The sequence below is a fragment of the Myodes glareolus genome, chromosome 14 (assembly GCF_982192425.1).
Source record: "Myodes glareolus chromosome 14, mMyoGla1.1, whole genome shotgun sequence".
In the NCBI taxonomy this organism is placed as follows: domain Eukaryota; kingdom Metazoa; phylum Chordata; class Mammalia; order Rodentia; family Cricetidae; genus Myodes; species Myodes glareolus.
The window spans coordinates 12,820,866-12,841,100 of NC_142039.1; the positions used below are offsets into that span (position 1 = coordinate 12,820,866).

Here is a 20,235-nt window from a genome sequence, read left to right on the forward strand (position 1 = left end):
ACACAGAGAAAGGAATCTTCTCCTTCATGTCATTTCCCAGCCACTGCCTTGACACTGCGGCCATTATTTCTGTTGGAACATGCTTGATTTGAATAGGTTTCATTTTCACCAATAAAATGAAAAGCAGCTTGCTTTCTAGTCTTTGATGTGCAGAAGGGAGCTATTTGTGCCCAACAGCATCTCTCATGATTCCTCACATCTCAATTCCCATTCCTTCTCCCTATCCCATGTGTAAGCTTGGATCCTGGCAACTCCAACTCCATTACACCCCTACTCAGTCACTTGCTTTTTAACCTTTTTTAAATTATGGGCTTTCTTGAAAACATAATTACTCTGTCCTCAAAGAAAAACCCACAAGGACACATGCACACAAACCCAAAAAATTCTAGTATGTCATGATGGTACAAACTATACTTCTTAAACTGGGGAGATTGAAGCTAGAGGACTCCAGCAATCTGAGTCCAGCCTAGGCTACATAGTGAGTTTAAAGCCAGCCTAGACTGCATAGCAAGACTGTACTTCAAAAAAAAAAAGCCACAAACAAAGAAGGGAAAGGAAAGAATGCATTTTACATAATCTTCACCTCAGAAATGCAGGACAAAGAGGCAAACCTTGGCTAAAAAACTGTTGTGCATGACCCCTTAGTCAAATAAAACCTTAAGGCTGGTTGTGCTATCATACTACTGTAATCAGTATTGGAGATGCAATGGCACAGGGACCAAGAATTTGAGGTCAGCCCAGAAAGATGTCTCAGAAGGTAAGACACTTGACAGCCTGAGTTTGTTCCCTATAATCCACATGATTCAAGGAGAGAACCAACTCCCATAAATGTCCTCCGACCTCCATTTATGTGCCTGTGTGGCACACGGGTAAATGGGAGCGCGCGCGCGCGCGCGCGCGCGCGCGCGCACACACACACACACACACACACACACACACACACGGTGTAAGAGGTCCTTCTGTATTTGTGTTGCTTTCATTGGTTAATAAAGAAACTACTTTGGGCCTGGTGATAGGGCAGAGCTTAAGTAGGCGGGGAGACAGAACTGAATTCTGGGAGGAAGAAAGCAGAAGCAAAGAGCTGCCATGGAGATGCCAGGTCAGACATGCTAAATCTTTCCCGGTAAGCCATGACCTCATGGTTATATACAGATTATTAGAAATGGGTTAAATCAAGATGTGAGAGTTAGCCAATAAGAAGTTAGAGCTAATGGGCCAGGAAGTGTTTAAATGAATACAGTTTCTGTGTGATTATTTCAGGTGTAAGCTAGTCGGGCAGCCGGGACAAACAAGGGGTCCTGCTCTCCCTGTAACACACAAACACACAGAGAAAGTCACCAAGTCACACATATATACACATAAATACAAATAAATCTTTAAAAGTTTAAAAAGCCTGGGACTACATAGACTCTGTCTTAAAACAAATAACCAAACAAACATAAGAAGAGGCTCTGGGGTAACTGTAGGAAATTCAAAACCTACAAAAATATTTCACAATTGACATAAAACTTTATCTAAAGCAATATTTTTAAATAAGAAGAAATTACTAGAGGGGAACAGGGTCATTTGGATGTCTCATTCCCAACAGTGGTACCTTTGATTGTTGGATGCTGAGTTGCATCACTGTTAAGATGGAGGATCTTAGATGATCATGCAATTGTTATAAAAGAATGTACCTTCTACAGCATTCAAGAAGGGGAAAGTTTAAGTTGGCATTTCTCTACAAATAATTCATTTATTTTAATAGTAAAATGTAAAGTAACTAAATTGTGTATCCAAGCAAATTTATACTTAACAAGATCACAAAAATCCAGTAAAAATGATATCTTTAATGTTTATTTCACATTAATTCATCACATTAATTAGATAATGATATTTATTATCTAAGTACACCCTACGCAAATTTACACTTTTTCACATAGTCACCTTCCTGATATACATACAACAGGACACAGAATGCATTTGCAGCATTCAGCCTGTCACATCTTGCCTGGGACAAACAAGAGTCTCAGTAGCTTTATTATTTGACAGGTAGATAAACACAGTTCTCAATAACTGGCATGAATCACGACTGCTAAAAAAGAAACTGAGTGCACACTCTTATTCCATCTGGGGTTATGTACACTTGTTTATCTTAACATGGTCTTCTAATTGTTGAGTTACAATTAGGAGCATAACTTATTTCTAGGAGCTCCTTAAAATACTCCAAGTGGCCTAGGTGGTTATTTCACAACCTCTTGAAATCTGCAGCGTTGACATGAGATACCTACCACCAATGGAGCAGTGTTGAGATTGTAGTGCTGTGCATTCAGCTAGGTATTTTCAAAAGTGGTAGTCAACACGGTTACCACTCTTTAAAAGAAAATCTTCCCAGACTAGCAAAGGAGCAATTGTTGTTTCCATGAGGCGAAGAAAAAAGACAGACTGGTGCAACCCAGTACAAATTTTAAAAGAAACAATCACCCTGAAGTAACAAACTGAAAACTTTAGTTAAAATTGCATGAAATTAAAAGATAAGATGGTTGCCCTACGGTACTAGATGACCGCATGCTCGTTCTGTTCGATGTTGCCCATGAGATCTTTCGTGTCACTTGTTCCTGGACTCTGATGACTGTCAAAGTAGAGCGTGTTCTCAAAGGTGGCCTCCTGCGGTAGGTGCAGCACACGCCTTTTCTTATAGAGGAAATACGCAGCGGCACCCGCGCCCATCAGAATCAGGAGGACCACGATGACCACGCCAGCTGCTCTGGAAGACCCCTTGGGCTGAGGATCCATCTTCCTATGGTCAGCTATACAAATCAAACGATTAGCATACAAATAGAGGGGCCGGAGATTTGATGCTACGAAAAGCAGTACAGCTGGCTCTGGAAGACCCCTTGGGTGGGGGGACCCATCTTCCTTTGCACAGCTATAGACAAATCAAGTCATTGACGGGGGACAAAGGCTTGACACTATGGAAAACATTACAGCTGATCTTGCTGGGAAGCTCTGATGCGTGAATATTCTTTAAAACAGTATTTGCCACAAGGTGTGAAAGCAGAAGTCAGTGTGACATGGGTGAAACTTTAACATGTTCAGATGGTGTCTTAGTTCTTGAACTATTTCATCCTTATTTAGTTGTTAAAATATTTCACCTCTATCTATTAACACTGATGTAGTTCATCAATTGAAATTCACACATACACCTTGTAGCAAAATAATTGAAGGGTGCCTGGAGGGGAGGCTCAGGGGTTAGGGGCACTTAATGCTCTTCTAGAGAACCAGAGTTGGTTTCCAGCACCCACCCCTGACAGCTCACGTTAGCTCCAGAAAGGAGATCTAATAGTTTCTCTAGCTCCTCCATGCAATCATACATGTATGGCAGCCTCTCACACAGACACAACATGTCAATACATACAAACACACATTACAAAAAAATAAAAATATTTAAAAATGAAACAATAATTTAAGGCTGCTTACAGACATAGTTTCAGAAAGTAAGTAACATGATGGTGGTGGTTGTAGAAATTACAACCAAAACTTTAAAACTAGGGTAAAATAATAATGGAATTCTGAACTCCTAAATACAATTAATAAGGTATTTACAGGCAAGCCATAAATCTCACCATGAGTTTTTCTTTATCAACCACTAAAAGAGGTAAAATAGGATTAGTTACCTAACTCATGTTGTCTACAAAGACCTAGAAAGACCTTGAAGGAAATGTCTTCCATTGGATCTCACAAGGCAACTTTTTGTAATACAGCAACTTCTTCAAGAATTTTTTAAGATAAAAATATCAATCTGACTCCAAATCTGCTTTTCTTAAACATGAAAGTTGCCCTAATGACAGTTAGCATTAGCCATTCCACCAAAAGGGAAGGAGGAGAAACAGAGATATTATGACTTTTTAAAAAGGACTAATGGGAATCGTGACCCAGCCACAAAAGAAGCAAGATGTGACTGCCTCGCCGAATAAAGTACTGAGCCACGTGGCTAACATAGATAAGAATAATGGGCTAATATAAGTTATAAGAGTTAATAAGAAGACTGAGCTAGTGGGCGAATCAGTTTATAACTAAAAAAATTGAATTAAATGACTAATGGTGACCTTGAGATTTTATAATGATCTTACCTTTTGTTGTGATGGATGACTGTGTAGTTACAGAATCAAGTACTGTTTAAAAGAAGAAAAATAAATAAATCACTACATGACATAGATAAAGTACATTCATGTCAGAGATGCATGGCATCCTCCATCATTAACTATGGTGCGATGTGATGATTTAACATAACACAGGAGAATGCATGGATGGTGTGCATCCGTACCTTCAGCTATCTACTACCTACAGACATGTCTACCTATCCACCAGTCTACCCATCCATCTTTCTCTATGTCTTTCTATGCAACTTTAGCATCCTATATCTATGTGATAAGTTTGAATACACTAGAAGATTTTAAAATATGATCCTTCAAGTTTTATTTGAGGATTAAAACATCTAAACATGCTACAAAATCCACTGGCAACTAAAGTATTCTAGGCTAAGGGTTTTGAAATCTAAACTGTTAAAAGACATTTGAATGAAAAGTAAAACAAGACAACAGCATTGGTCTAGGACTGTTAACCACTTTACACTAAAGGATAGATAATCTTAAAGCAGAGTTATGAACTAAAGTATCTATGCAGTTCCAAAACAATAAGACCTATTGAGAAAACAGAACTTTTCCTTTATCTGTTTGTTGGCTTACTTGCTTGCTTGATTAGTCATAGGAATCAAAGTCTGGGTCTTACCTAAACCAAGCAAGTGATCTACCATGGATCTATATCCCAGTCCTCAAATATAATGCAAATATTATATTATATTATAAATATAAATAATATATTTATTTCAGATTCCAACTAATAATTTTCTCTTGAGAAAAATAGCATAAGATAGAAAGGTATAAAACTATCACTAACATCCTATCAGTAGCACATGGAGATTTAACAGTTGTTTTTCCTTTTGTGTTCTACCATTTAATCACAGAAGGAGACTGAGTTGGTTTTACATGGCTTAATCCTCTGACTTAGGATGTGGACTAGAGATAGCTTTCCCCTTTCCCATACAGGGGAAGGAAGCACTGTGGAGATGGGCTGTCCAGACCGCTTGCAACTTAGCAAAACATCACAACTTAGCAAAACCAATAAGCCAGGCAGAGCTGTACCTCTTACAGCTACAGGTTGAGACTGATCCTCATGACAGAATGGATTCTCACCCATACTGGTAAAAGGCTAACAAAGGGGTTGCAACTGCCCTAGTCCTATGCCAGCATGTTACAGTTGAAAAGAAATGGTAGTCTGGGAACATATTATCATTCTACAATTTTAACTTACTTTTTGGCATTTTACAAATAAATCCTTTATAGGAAGTACAGTGGATATTATTCCAAAACCCAGAAGATGAAGATAATACTACACAATCATTCCGTTCACCAGATGGGTCGCCAGTGTTCCAATTGACAAAGGAGACAGGATTATTGTTCAACCAAAGCCACTTTCCTGGTCATCAACAAAAAAGAAAGAAAAAACAACAACAAAAACATAAGTTAAAAACAAACCTTCTTACATCCCACCTCAGCACAAAATGTTTAAGCCTATTGTTATTTTACACTAGAACCAATGGTTTCTACACCTCGATTTCTTCCAGGCAAGACACTAACAAGGAATTATTACAGGGAAGAAAAATAAGACTATATTTGTTAGATTGTTTCAGTTGAAAATTGATTTCCATTTCACGGAAAAAAATTTATATACTTATCTTTCTCTAAATTTTTTATTGTGGCAAAAAGAAAAGGGAAATTGTTCTCTAAAAATTCTTTAACTGACTACAGGAGAGTTTTTTAATTAACAACTTTCAGGGCTGGACAATTCGTGAGCCATTTAAACTTCGAGTTATTGCAAATAAAGTATGATTTTAACTTTTCAGACTAACCATAGATTAATCATTATTTAAGGCACGGATCTCTGGATCCAAAACATTGTCTCATACGCAACACTTTATAACACTAGCTATTAAATAATGACTTAGTGAGAGTTACCTTCAACATTTCGGAACATGCCTATCCAAAAATTGGCTTTACTTTTAAGAGGCTCAACACGATATGACAGAAAACTGGATTCAGCAGCAGTTTCGATAGAAGCCAGGGAGGCACCTGCAAAGCACGAGATGAGCAGGAGGATGAGGAGGATGAAGAGAATGGCTGGAAATATTCCTATGAACAGGCCTGACGTTAAGGACAACAAATGCCAGGCTGAGCTGTGCTCAGGACACAGTACACTATAGCAGTGTTAATTCAACGCCACCACAGAATGATTCAAAACGGGAGAGGAGAGCTGAACACCAGGCAGTCCACATACAACTCACCATCAATCACCAGAGTTAGCTTTAATCGTAAAATCCTACAGCGTAGTGATAACTAGGATATTTAAACAATCATGACAGATAGTTTGCGTTGGACCTTATAATCATCCTTCTATTAAGTCTTTATAAGAGTGCATAGTAGGTACTTTTGTTACCACCATTTTACAGATAAGAACAATAAAGCATACACATAAGTAATTTATTGCCTGGGGTGTCAGCATTAACTGAGCACAGGATCCTGGAATGGTCCAGGCATTCTGAACCTAGAGAGAGAATATATAACCATGTGGTATCTATTCTACATACTGTATTCTGAGTTATTCCCTTGGGGATTGTTAATTGCATGATTTTTTAAATCTCCCACTGAATCTATTTCACAGTCATTAGGCATTTCAAACTTCTCAGATATGTTTTGATGAAGGAGAATTACTCCCTTTATCTGCTAGATCACACAACACCTAAAACTGAAAATAAAGTTTCTGCATATTCATTGTAAAATGAACAAAAAACACTTCAGCAACATGAAAGAATTTTTACTTTAATTTGAAAGTCAAAGGCAGATTTCTGGTGCTCTTATCATAAATGGCAGAGTAACCGCCTTGGAAAACCCTTTCCTCTGCAAAAGAGAGAGGAACACTGTCTTAACCACAGGCTTGAGGTGTGTGTGTGTGTGTGTGTGTGTGTGTGTGTGTGTGTGTGTGTGTGTGTGTTTGTGTGCATATGCACGCATGTGCATGATGCTGATAATAACAGGAGGCACTATGGGCTTTGAATTGTCCAAATCCTGCTGCCCTCTCTCTAGAACCTTTGAAAGCCCAAATACCCATGGTCAAGTGAAGAACAGCAGCCTAGAAGCCACAGGGGAGTGTCAGAATGAATTTGGCACTAAATCACGAAGTTCATTGTAATCCTCATAGCAACCACTAACAACATAACTAAACAGGAAATAAAGGTTCCTCAACTTACAGTGGGGCTGTGACCCAATAAGGTCATGCGTAGTTCAAAAACCATAAATTGACTAGACCATTGCAAACTGGGGACTACGCATATGATGAAAGAAATGGACAGTTAAACACCAAAAATATGTTCTTAATACGTAAGAAGGCCATACTGGAGAAACGGTGAAACTAAGAGATAACATATATGGAGTCAGCGGAGGAAGAATAACAGGCATAAAAGCTCCTTTCAGTATTACACTAAGTGTAAATGAGTTAAACACAACCATAAAAACAGATTTACAGAATATCTACAAAATGACTCAAAAAGATCAAACCACGTGCTGTGTAAAAAAAGACATACTTGAGTGCCAAAGATATAAATGAATTGAAAGTAAAATCACAGTAGAAGATATGAAAACAATAGAAGATATTCCATATAGACAATCACTTTTAAAAAGGTCAGAGAAGGTGCACTAATACAAGACACAAGGGGTGATGCTTAGACAAACATTATTGTTAAAGACAATGACGGCATTCTGTAATGGTAAGGTTTCAGTTCACAAGGAAAATATAATCGTTACTGATATGTGTGCATCTGATAACATAACCTCGAAACACACAAATGAAATCTAAATAAAGGAGCGTCCATCTCACTCTGGATTTAAAGTCAAGCGTGGGTACCAAACGGACACGAGGGAAATGAGACTCTAAAAGTGGGCATAACAAAAATGTTATGACAAAAGTAAAACAGCCAGTGATATCTAATAAAGAGCTTTTAACTATTTTCTGAGAAATCATCTTGTGCCAGATATGGTGGTTCTTAGGATAGTTCAAGAAGCTGAGGCGGAGGACCATGAGTTCAAGCCCAGGCTGGGCTGCATAGTAAGACTCTGTCACAATGAAATACCTCTTTTTAACTTGGGCATGGTGCTACGGTATGACCAGTATGCCCGCTATCCCACCACTGGGGAGGTGGAGGTGGGAAGGGCAGGAGTTCAAAGTCATCCTTGACTACATTTCAAGCACAAGGCCAATGGGACACAAGAGACCCTGTCTCAAAACAACAACAAAGCTACCTTTGCATTTTTAAAATTGAGTTTTGTTTTGTTTTTCTTTACAAATACAATAGCCAGCCAGGAAAACTATTCTTTTAAGAAGTTGGTTCCTGGTCAGCTGTAAAATCTAAATCTCTGAGTGAGGAGGGGAAGGGTGAAGCTTGGCTGAGGGTCAGAGTTAAGCGCTTAGAACACTTGGGGCAGAAGGAGATTTTAGTAAGTGGAGTTTTTAACCTAAATTTTCAAAATTTTGAGGTAGGGAAATTAGAAATTACGTTTGCAGAAAATGATGTTAACCATTCTGTTAATAAACAATTATTTTTTAAAAAAACAAAAACCCACATGTGGCTGGGGATCCAGCTCAGGGGCTGAGCTACAGAGCCCTTTCTTAGCAAACCCGTGTTTGATCCCCAGCACCACAAAATAATAGAAAGGTACTTATATCAAGTATGCTTTAGTTTCTAGTGCTGACATCATTGAGCTAAAAGTGGGCTATTATGGAATTTTCTTTCAGGAAACGTGACACTCACCCATTCGCAGACATTCCAGGGAAGCCTGACCCCAGTTCCTTGTAAACGAAGACTCGATATAGTAGCAATGGCCGTGGAAAGGAATCCACGCAGTCTGCTCGGACTCCGGGCACTTACCGGGCAGTTGTGGAGGTTCAGTAGCGGGGATTTCTGTTAATAAACCGACATTTAAATCACCATCAAAATAAATCATAAATCAAGGCTGGGGTTCCTGCAGCATGTGGAATAATATTTTTACAGCTAAGAGAAATTATATCGTCTACCATTTCATATAATTTACTAGTGTTTGTCATTTAGAGAGGCCGCTTTTCTTGGGGTTTCATTTACTTTATCATTTTAAAAGTATTTCAATAGAAAACAGTAGCCATGAATCATATTCGTCCTAATTTACAATTATCAATATTTAGATGTCTGCAAAAAGTGTTACAGACTTAAGTTGGCAGTGGTGGCACATGCTTTTAATTCCAGCACTCTGAAGGCAAGGGTGGGGAGGGCTTTACATAGCAAGACCCTATCTCAACAAACATAAATAAAAAATAAAGTTTCAGGTTTAACAAATTACTCCAAAATCATTAATAGATATCTTTTTCAAGCCACGTCTCCTTTTCTGAAATTCCAACTCCTGTGATTTCTTCTTAGCTAACGCCAGCTTCTGTGGGAAAACTGCTGTAACTAGACTTCTAGGAAGGGGTCCATAGCATTGCTGACTCTGCTCAATCCATACACATTCTGAGGCAACTCTGTTGAAGCAAATGTGCTGTGGACTTTCTTGGAAACTCCATCACTGTAGATTCAGAGGACAAACTCAATAACAAACATTCGGAGCCCTGTCATGAGCAAATCAACCCTAGAAATGATTTTATTCTCCGCTACCCAAGACACATGACTGGTTAGAAAAGTCAGCGGTGATGTGTAATAGTTTATTCCAGAAAACTTGAGATTCCCACCCCCTTCTGAATATCCAATTACCATCTGATTTTTTGCAGAGAAAGTAAAAACTTTCATTGCAGTATGATGTCTTCCAGTAGCCGTCCACATCCATGTAAACACAGGCAGACTTCAGCTTGGGCTCACCGGCACCCCAGTTCGTGTACCTCACTCTCCACTTATCGGTCCAGGTGTACTCATTATTGGTCTGCAGAATGAAAATGCACCGTGAGCCTTCGGCCTCACTTCTCATAGACAGCATGAAGAAAACAAGCAAGGAATCTGTATGATGCTTAAGCCTGTAATTTGGCATAGGACCTTGAACATTGTAAAATTTAATAAAAGTATGCCATTTCTACCAACTCAAATTTATATTAAAAAAATCCTTTCTTAAAAGTAACTATTTCATAAGATCCCTAGGTTTCCAACCTGAAAACTATTTTGGCAATTTTTGTCTTGCTGGGTTTTTGTCATTGTTTGATTTTCATTTATTTTTCATTTTTCTCTTTCTCTTTTTTTGGAGAGGAAGAGAAGGAGGAGAAAGAGAACTTCAGATATGTTAGAGAGAAGAGGAAGAGAGAGCATGAGAATATACACTTGGGTGGGTACAGAGGTGGCGATGACCCCTGGATCATCCCCCTGAAGTAGGGGAGAGGACAAACATGACCAAATTATACTGCATAAAAAAAATTGAGGAAAAAGTTATGACTATTGATAAGAAAGAAAGGAAGGAAGAGAAGAAGGAAGAATGGAGGAAAGACAAGAAGAAGAAGGAGAAGAAGGAGAAGAAGGAGAAGAAGGAGGAGAAGGAGAAGGAGAAGGAGAAGGAGAAGGAGAAGGAGAAGGAGAAGGAGAAGGAGAAGGAGAAGGAGAAGGAGAAGGAGAAGAGAAGAAGAAGAAGAAGAAGAAGAAGAAGAAGAAGAAGAAGAAGAAGAAGAAGAAGAAGAAGAAGAAGAAGAAGAAAGAAGGAGAAGAATAAGAAAGAAGGAGAAGGAGGAGGAGGAGGAGGAGGAGGAGGAGGAGGAGGAGGGAGAAGATGAAGAAGATGATGTCGCAGATGACAGTTGTTAAGAAGACAATGACTGAAAAATAAGTGTCTTATTCCATAAAACTCTCTTTGTTTTCAGTTTTTCATGGCCAAAGAGAAGTTGTATCCTTATAACAATGACATTGCTATCTTACTGAAATTGTAATAAGTGTTAATTTCATTGAATCCCTGAAAGAAGCACTTCTTTGCTGTCATAATCTTCCCACTGTTCTGCTGCTGAGGCCAATGACAGTGACAGTTAAGGGCATCTGTCATTGTAGACGCTAGAGGAGTTAGATGTCCACACGTGTTGCCTTTCAACTATATGGTTTATGCTATTCTTTTAAAAGCTGGTTGTTTTATTCCTTCTGCACATTTCACTTACTTTCTTATTAAATTTAGACAAACAAATATATGATATCATCCAAGATAATTGGCAACATAAAAAGCACCACTTGCCAATAGTAGTGCCCAATCTGGAAATGGTTTGATAAGCAATGCCTAAGAACAGTGATATAAAACATTAGCCGAGAATAAACACATTTCTAAGGTTGAAACACTTTCCTCATTTTAATCCCATCACTTATTTTACCAAGACAACTACTAGAGACCCAACAGCAACCATTAGAAGCACATATCATTGCAAGGTAAAATTGTATGGCATTCTCCCAGTTATTCAAATAATTCTGGAGTATCACTGACTCTGTAGGTGTCATAAAAACAGAATTACTCTTGCAATCATAAATATCAGTATTGTGGCAAAGCACTTAATCTAGAAGTATTTGATGGCTGATTTGAAACTCATCAGAGAAACGTGACCACGTCTATGAGAAAAAATGAATAATTTATCAGACACATTAATTATTTAAAAATAGTGAAATGAGATATGATAGTATCTTGTCTACGCTCAGTCACCAAAGCCACATGGGGCTGTTTTAAATACTCTCCACCCTATTCAGGAGGCACCTATTGCATGATGAGTTTGCACTGCCACTTCCCAAATGAAAGTTCTGTAAAACCTGACCCCAGCCCACTGTCCAGTTTTTACAGCTTTCTCTCTTTTCTTTGCATTCTTCCGGCACCTTTCCTCAGCTCCTGCCACTCTGGGCTATGGCTCAAACTGGTGGGTATCTTGGGATGAGGGTGAAGCTCAGTAGTAGAGCTCTTGTGAGGTCCCAGGTTGAACCCTAGTACTACAGAAAAGAAGGACTGAATTACTTTAACACTTGAGTTAGCAGCACTCCGCTGCTCCAGGACCTCTGGCAACACTGTTTGCCTGTTTGCTAGCAACTCGGTGGGTCGAGGAATGACAGGAAGGCTATAAGGAGTCAAGGAGATCTGTCTCCGGAGCCTCTTCGCTACCCTGTTGCCTCTCTCAGTCCAGAGCCCCATCCCTCACTCTGTCCCGGTTCTCCGCCATCCCTGACCTGTCTGTAGTGGAATAAAAGGATGGGACGACAGTGAAACACTTCTCACACATAGATGGACGCTCCATAAGTCTGGGGTCCGTAACAATTCTAGAATGTTCTGCAACAAAAATAAAGCAGTCCCATCCCCCACCCCATTTCCTATGCTCTTGACCTACTTTCTTAATTCTCATAGTACAGTTATGTAACCATGACACTGAAAAGAAATAAACAAATGCATAAAGCTGTTTAGATGTATAATAAAATTTTGGCTATAGCTATTCAAAAACAATTATAGTGAATATCGGAGACTTTTCAGTTTGGTTTCTGACGCATATCACTAGGTCACTAGACCAGTGACAGCAGTGGCGCTCATGAAAGTGTTCAGCTGAAGAAACAGAAGGAGAAACATAGTGGACCATAATTTACCCATCATGCCAAGCTGTTAATGTTTCTAGCGTCTTACCAAGTTGCTGTTCAGGGCAATCCATACGGGTACATTAAACGGGTGCATTTTCATCCATGCAAATGCATTGCTGTAGGGGTCCAGAATGCTAGCCAGCAGGGAAGCATGATTCTGGCAGTACTGCTCTGCTTCCTGCCATGGTAACTTCAGTTTCATGAGGGAATAGCTGCTTTTGCCATACTTAACAAAGCCATCTGTTGGAGCTGTGGTTGGAGAAACAGGCAAGGAAGGGTCTAGAATAGAGAGATTGTTTCCATTAGCATTATCAATGAGCAGTGATTGAGCACCTTCAGCATATATGACTCCCAAGCCCATCTATCATAGAAGTAAACACAAAAGCATAAATCCAGTCTCACAGGGCTTAAAAGTATTCTCACCAGACTTTTTACCACAGAAAGCTAATATCTCTGTGTCTGGGGTACATAGGTGCATCTTTGGGTACATTCGTCTGTGTACAAGAGCATATGTACATGGGTGCACATATATATGCATGTGTATGCAGAGTCAGAAGTCAAACCTAGTTTTTCCCCTAGGAACCAACACCTTGATTATGAGAAATGGCCTCTCACTGACCTGGAATACCCCAAATAGTGTGGGTCCCAGAGAGACTCCTGTCTCTTCTTCCCCACTGCTGGGGTGACAAGTGAGTGTCACTTCACCTCTCTTTTTAATTTTGGTTCTGAAGGTAGAACTCAGGTATGTTTGGAAGGAAAACACAGTACTAAGCCAGGCTGTGGTGCTGGTGCATACCTTTAATCCCAGCACTTAGGGAGGCAGAGACAGGTGGCTCTCTGAGTTCGAGGCCGGCATGGTCTACAGTGTGAGTTCCAGAACAGCCAGAGATACACAGAGAAACCCTCTCTTGAAAAATAAAAATCTGCTGACTGAGCTATTTCCCAGCCCACAAAGTTTTATTCTTTAATTAATATGTCTGATTAAAGTACATATGCAGTGTACATATACATATACAGTATGTTAATGACCGTATACATATTTCATACACTTTAGAAACTGTTTAATATATATGGGCCTAGAGGAAAAGTTAAGAACACTTGTTATTCTTGCAGAGGATCCGGGTTCAATTCCCAGCACCTACACAGTAGATCACAACCATCGAGAACATCAGTTCCAGCGAAGGAATCAGATACCCTCTTCTGACTCCCACGAGCACCAGGCATGCACGTAAACAAATCACTCATACACATAAAATTAAATTAAAATTTGTTTAAAGAATATATGCATGTATGAACAAGTGTCTCAGTAGAAAGACCTGCAAGTCCACTGTGCCTAGTACCTCAATAAAAAAAGAATGCCACAATTTGATGCTACAAGTTAAGAAATATCTATTTTCCTCTCATCATTAATCCCTACTTTCCTCTCGGATTCGAATGTCATGATCAAGAGCATCTTCTGGGGCCTGAGAGATTATCCAGTCAATGGTCAAGAGCATGTGTGGCCCTTGCAGAGGTCCTGGATTTGGTTCCCAGCACTGACAGAGCTGCTCAAACCATCTATAACTCCAGTCCCTGGGACCCTGATGCCTTTTCTGCTCTTCTCAGCACTGCCCATGCACTTGGTACACAGACATGCACACGAGCAATATACACATAAAACAAAAAGGCACTGTTTTTAGGAGAATATCTTCTGACCCCTCCAGCCTTTCCATGATTTCACCTTTAAGTCTATGTAATTTCCCCGCAATATCCCTGCAAGGACTGGCGCTGCCTTATCTAAACTAATACTGAGGAATAGAGACCCTCTAAGACAGGGTTTCTTCAAATGCTATGCTTCCTTCTGCAATGTCCCTGCCTGGGCTTCAAACTGCTGGGCTTCAAACTGCTTAGTGAGCGCTAAGCCACTTAAGACACAGAAAGTAGAGGCAGAGCCCAGCAAACAGACTAAGAGCTAAATCTGATCTTTTCTCTGATTTTCATAACATATAAGCTACAATTCTTTGACAGGGGTAGGGGGGACAAATGACTGATATTTCTTGGCATTGTATGAAAATCACTTTTGTGCCTATAAAGTTTTTTTGGAAAGCAGCCACTTTCATTTGCTGACATATGAACTGACATTGTCCCTGACCATGAGAGGGTGGAAGGATCTTAGTAGACATTGTGTGGTCATCACACTTCAGATACCTGGGTCTTTATAGAAAAGTAATCAGTGACCTTCACTTCTAACTACCCTTGCCTACCGGTTCTGTCTGGATCGTGGTGATATTTTGCTTGTGCTGTAACAAACAAAGCTTGGCTGAAGATCAGAATGCAGAGCTAGCCACACTCGTTGGCCATTGAGGCCAGGCAGTGGTGGCGCACACCTTTAATCCCAGCACCCAGGAGACAGACGCAGATGGTTCTTTGTGAGTTCAAAGACACCCAAGGCTACACAAAAGTGAACCACTCTAAAAGAGAAACAGAGCTCACACCTTTGATCCTAGCATTTAATCCCAGAACTAGAGAGGTGGAGACAGGAGTGATGTGGCTGGATGGGGAGAGGAACAGACAGTGGGAGGAGACAGGAGCTCAGAGCATTTAGTCTGAGGATTCAGAGGAACAGGATCGCCCCTTTGGTTTGAGGATTCAGTAGAGGTAAGAACTAGTGGTTGGCTGCTCTGCTTCTCTGATTTTTCAGCATTAACCCCTATATATGACTCGGGATTTTTATTATTAAGACCAATTAGAATTCGTGCTATACTGGGCCAATTCTCTAACCTGTTCCACAGAGCCAAACTTTTTTTTTCTCTTTAACCATCTCCCTCTCCTCTGCTCCTGCTGCCATGTTGTTTGGTACAGGGCCATTTGACCAAGGGACCCCAACAGACTCCTAAAGCTGTCACCTCTTGTATGGAACATTAAAACTCTCAGCCTAAGGAGATCTGGGCCCCATTCCATCGGAAATTTTTGGACCATTAAAAGCACTAAATGAAGCTTGAAGTGAAGCTTAAAAAAGGACTGTTTCACAAAATCTATACACAATCAGGAAGTTTTAGTTTTCTGTCCAGTTCACTTATTCCTAACAATATCTGTGCAATGGGGGAGGAAGAAAAGCTACCAAAATATTGGGTGATTGTTTCTATATGGTTAGATCTTAGGCAATGTTAATTTTACATTTTATTTTCTGTATGTGGGTGTTTTTTTGCATGCATGTCTGTATATCAAGTGCTCATAGAAGCCGGAAGGTGTTGGGTCCCCTGGGACTGGAGTTACAGATGGTTGTGAGCCACTTTGTGGGTGCTGGGACCTGAACCTAGGTCCTGTATCACTGCTCTGACATCTCTCCAGCCCCATCGTGTGTTTTCCAAAAGCTACAGGCACCACTGAGAAGAAGAGCATTGGAGATGGGTCTTAAGCGAAGACAGCTGCCACTGGGATAGCGCCCTCAAAGGGGCCTTAGCCCTTCCTCTCTTTCTCTTTTGTTTCCCAGCCTCCACAACAGCCTGCCCCACACTGCATTGCCACAGGCCTGAAGGAATGTGGAGACCAAGCAGGAACCTCTGAAGCACAGAGCCCAAACAACCTTCCTGCTTCACGCTGATTCCTCTGGGCATTTGCTCAGTCACAAAAAGAAAAAGAAAAAAAAAACTGACTGGCATATATTGCAAATTTTTAATGATTTCTTTTTATGTTTTCACTTCAAGTTTATTTGCCCAGAAATTTCTGGAGTGATAAGGGAGCAGATTTATAAATAAAGTAAACAAAATACCAAAATACCACCTCTTTGGGAAGGGGGAGACCACTTTTGTCCGTCATGAGCTTGTGTAAGTTAAAGTTTCAAACAAGCTACTGATAGATGAGGAAATAGCCTTCCTTTTGAAAACACATGTGAACATCCAGCCCTTACTGGTGAGAACTGGTCTGGTGAGGTTCGGCAGGACTTACCGGGCTGTGTCTGGCAAATATAGCCCTGCTTACTGTCACAAGTGTCATCCATCCACGACCCCGCCTCTCGAGATTTGCCACCAATCACAACAACACAGTCAGCCTGTACATTTGTGGATAAGGAAAGAGAAAACAACACGCACAAATTAATAATGATTTAAGTCAGTTCGTTAACAGGGAAGCACGCCCCCATTATTCCTCAGTTGCAGTTTTGCAGGTAATCCTTCTGCGCAGAGTGCTCAAGCGAGCATGGCTTTCTGACCGCTGTCCCTACCCCATGTAGGCCCTCACACCTGAACTTTCCTTCTCTGCCACTCTCCTACTGTGCTCTGCTCATTTCAACCTCAGGAAGCTTTCAGCCCTCATTTACACAATCAGGACAAATAGTCTCTGCCAAGAAAACAATCCAGTGACTCATCAAGAGAATGAATGTATCTACCGCGGACGTGGCTATCAAGGTAATGGCTATAAGAGCCACGCTGGTCAGATCATTTCTCCTCTACGCAGCGTTACTCTTTGCTCTGTCTCGGATAACACACAGACCATCACAGGACATGGAAGGCCCTCTCAGTCTGCTTACCCCAAGCTTATTCCGACTTCTTTTCTAACATAAAGACTCCCGCTGCTCGCAGAGCCGTTTACTCATTCCCAGACACACCTGGCCTTTTCCAGGATGACTTTGCTCCGGCCACTCACCTAGCATGGCTGTCACAGTCGATCTCTTTAGTGTTTCTGATAACTCTGTTTTAAGTTTTTTGAAAAATTTCCCCACCACTGATTCTTCTCCACAGTCCCCCGCCCCCATACATGTGTCATGTCATACACTGACAGTGTCTGACACGAAGAGCCCCATACATATGTGCCCACCAGTAGAGTCACCCTATTCACGATGCTGCACACCCTCTCTTCCTGTATTGGGCAGCCGACTTTGTCTAGTTACACTCTTATTTCTCTATTACCTCATTTCTAATAGAAGACTTTGCTCTGGTTTAAGACATTCATGAGATCAAAACACACTCATATTTTTTCCTGCTGTTCTTAATCTCTGTAGTGATGTTTGATATCATCAATTGATTGTTCAATGATCTAAGACTGGAGTTTAGTTTTTTTTAAGGAAGGTAGAGAAGCAACAGTCTATATGGTAATGTATAGAAGCACTTAGCATGGTATTTGACAGACCAAGTGTTCTATAAATACAGGATGAGGAATGGTTATAACACTGAGGATGTCTTCAAAAGCAGTGACGACTTCCAGGTCAGCATCCCAATCCCTGAAAACGCTATAAGAGATGAGGGAGAGGTGGTGCAATCAAAACCATAGGTTCATCTTTTTGTCCCGAGTACCAATGGGACAGAGAGTGAAGTTAGACTTTTACTGCTTACTGCCTATGAAAGGGTCTTAACTAAATCTACAGCCCTTCCTTTAAGGTGTGCAAAAACAGGACACAGGGAGGAGTCTGGTGGATTGTTCATAGAAAATTAATAAGATGCCTCTGTGCAAACAGAGAGGGTATGGGGAGGTGATCTAAAAACCATTCTCACATCTTCATAAGACAAGCTGCTTCTTCTTCCACCAGGGTAGCCTTTCCCCCAGTTTGTATAATGAACTCCTCGTCCATCTGTCCAAAGGAATGTGTGTTCTGAATTGACATCATTCAGCCCGGTCCAGGCATTAAAAGTGGAGTCTTTCATATGATAGGTAATAAATGCTGAAAGAAAGAATACAAGGTGATTTCAAACTTGGGATAGTAAGCAGTCCAAACACACACACACACACACACACACACACACAAAATACGTTAATTTCAGAATACTGGGCATATAAGTCAAGCCTTTTTGTTACTATTTCCAAACAGAAAGCATGAACATAGACAGTCTAATCTTCATAGCACATCAGCAATTTAGTTTTGAACTTCGAAATTTTTCCTATGACTCTGGACTGTATATAACGACTCCAGATAGTTGGGACAGCTATATTCCACCCAGCAGCACCAGAGAAGAGCTAAATGAGTCTCGAATTCATCCAGCATCCCCTCTTCATATTGGGTACTTCAATATGGGCTCTTGCTGCCTATTGGTCTACAAAAGGAGCATATTCATCTAATTCATTAAAATTCAGCCTACTCAGCTTATAATGCTACATTGTGTTTTCATTTTTAGGAGTTTTTTTTTTTACTGATTTTATTAAGCTATACATTTTCCTATGCTCCCTTCCCTTTCTCTCCCCTCCCCTTCAACCCTCTCCCATGGTCCCCATGCTCCCAATTTACTCAGGAAATCTTGTCTTTTTTTACTTCTCATGTAGATTAGATCATGTGCATCACTATTAGGGTCCTCATTGTCATCTAGGTTCTCTGGGATTGCGAATTGTAAGCTGGTTTTCTTTAATTTATGTTTAAAAAACACTTATGAGTAAGAACATATAAAACTGTCTTTCTGGGTCTGGGTTACCTCACTCAATATGATGTTTTCTAGTTCCATCCATTTGCCTGCAAAATTCAAGATGTTTTTTTTTCTGCTGTGTAGTACTCCATTGTGTAAATGTGCCATATTTTCCTTATCCATTCTTTGGTCGTGGGGCAACTAGGTTGTTTCCAGGTTCTGGTTATGACAAACAATGCTGCTAAGAAGATAGTTGATTGGGGTGTGTGTGTGTGTGTGTGTGTGTGTGTGTGTGTGTGTGTGTGTGTGTGTTTGAACTTGAATGTAATGGTCACATGTGTTGGGGTGCCTACAGAGACCAGGAGAGGATGTGGGATTCCTTGGACCTGGAGCACAGGTGGTACAGAACTGTAGACCCAGCATTCTGGAGGCTGAGGCAGCAGGATCATAAGTTTAGTATCCTCTGAACTACAGAATGAATTTAAGATCATCCTGGGCAATCTAACATGACCCTATCTCAAATATAAGATGAGGAGGTAACTGAGGATACAACATGGGCATGGCCCTGGTTTCAATTATCAACTGTCCTGACTCTATAAATAAAATAATCTGATGGCAATAATTAGAGAAGAATTTCCAACCATAAGGTTCTGAAAATCAACGCCATTTATCAAAGCAAGAAACACCCTGTTCCCAAATTTTCAGTATCACAGGATACCCAAGCAAGGGTTACCTAATTGGTATCTGTCCAGGCAAGCGGTTCCTGGGGGCCATTGGCTGCCTAATAAGGGATGCACTGACCCTGACATCCTTAAGCTAAAGGGCTCACATCATAGAAATAGAAGATCTAGAGTATACAGAATACTACAGCTTTTTGTTGTATCAGTAATTCTGTGGCAGACAGGACAGGAACAGACATCCAGAACAACAAAAGATTTCAGTGTCCATAAGCCCGGTACCTTCCTTTCACCCTGCCCCATGCCTCTAACAGCAACTGCCTCTTGAACCCACCATCCACACCTGAGTCAGGACTGCCAGCTAGACAGACTGTCTACTACAGCAGCAACATATGTCCCCTGAAAATGGACAAGAAATGGAATGGCTCAGCATTTGAGTCCTCTGATAGAAAATGCAAAACAGGGGGCTAGAGAGGGGGTTCTATGGTTAAGGGTACCTGCTACATTTTCAGAAGATCAATGTTCAGTCCCTGGTGTCTACACTGGGTCGTTTACAACTACCTGTAAC

General features: G+C 40.5%; 1 protein-coding gene across 1 annotated transcript in view; it reads right to left on the reverse strand.

Moving 5' to 3' along the window:
• Positions 1–1,809: 1,809 nt before the first annotated feature.
• Mrc1 (mannose receptor C-type 1) overlaps positions 1,810–20,235 on the reverse strand; it is an 89,474-nt gene continuing 71,048 nt past the window's right edge. The window contains exons 22-30 of the mRNA XM_048460855.3: positions 18,151–18,317; positions 16,610–16,712; positions 12,729–12,961; positions 9,872–10,037; positions 8,903–9,052; positions 6,057–6,170; positions 5,353–5,517; positions 4,113–4,154; positions 1,810–2,789 (exon numbers count right to left, since the gene is read on the reverse strand). Of these exons, the coding sequence (XP_048316812.2) occupies positions 2,536–2,789; positions 4,113–4,154; positions 5,353–5,517; positions 6,057–6,170; positions 8,903–9,052; positions 9,872–10,037; positions 12,729–12,961; positions 16,610–16,712; positions 18,151–18,317 (1,394 nt within the window). The 3' untranslated portion in view covers positions 1,810–2,535. The remainder of the gene's footprint in view (positions 2,790–4,112; positions 4,155–5,352; positions 5,518–6,056; positions 6,171–8,902; positions 9,053–9,871; positions 10,038–12,728; positions 12,962–16,609; positions 16,713–18,150; positions 18,318–20,235) is intronic.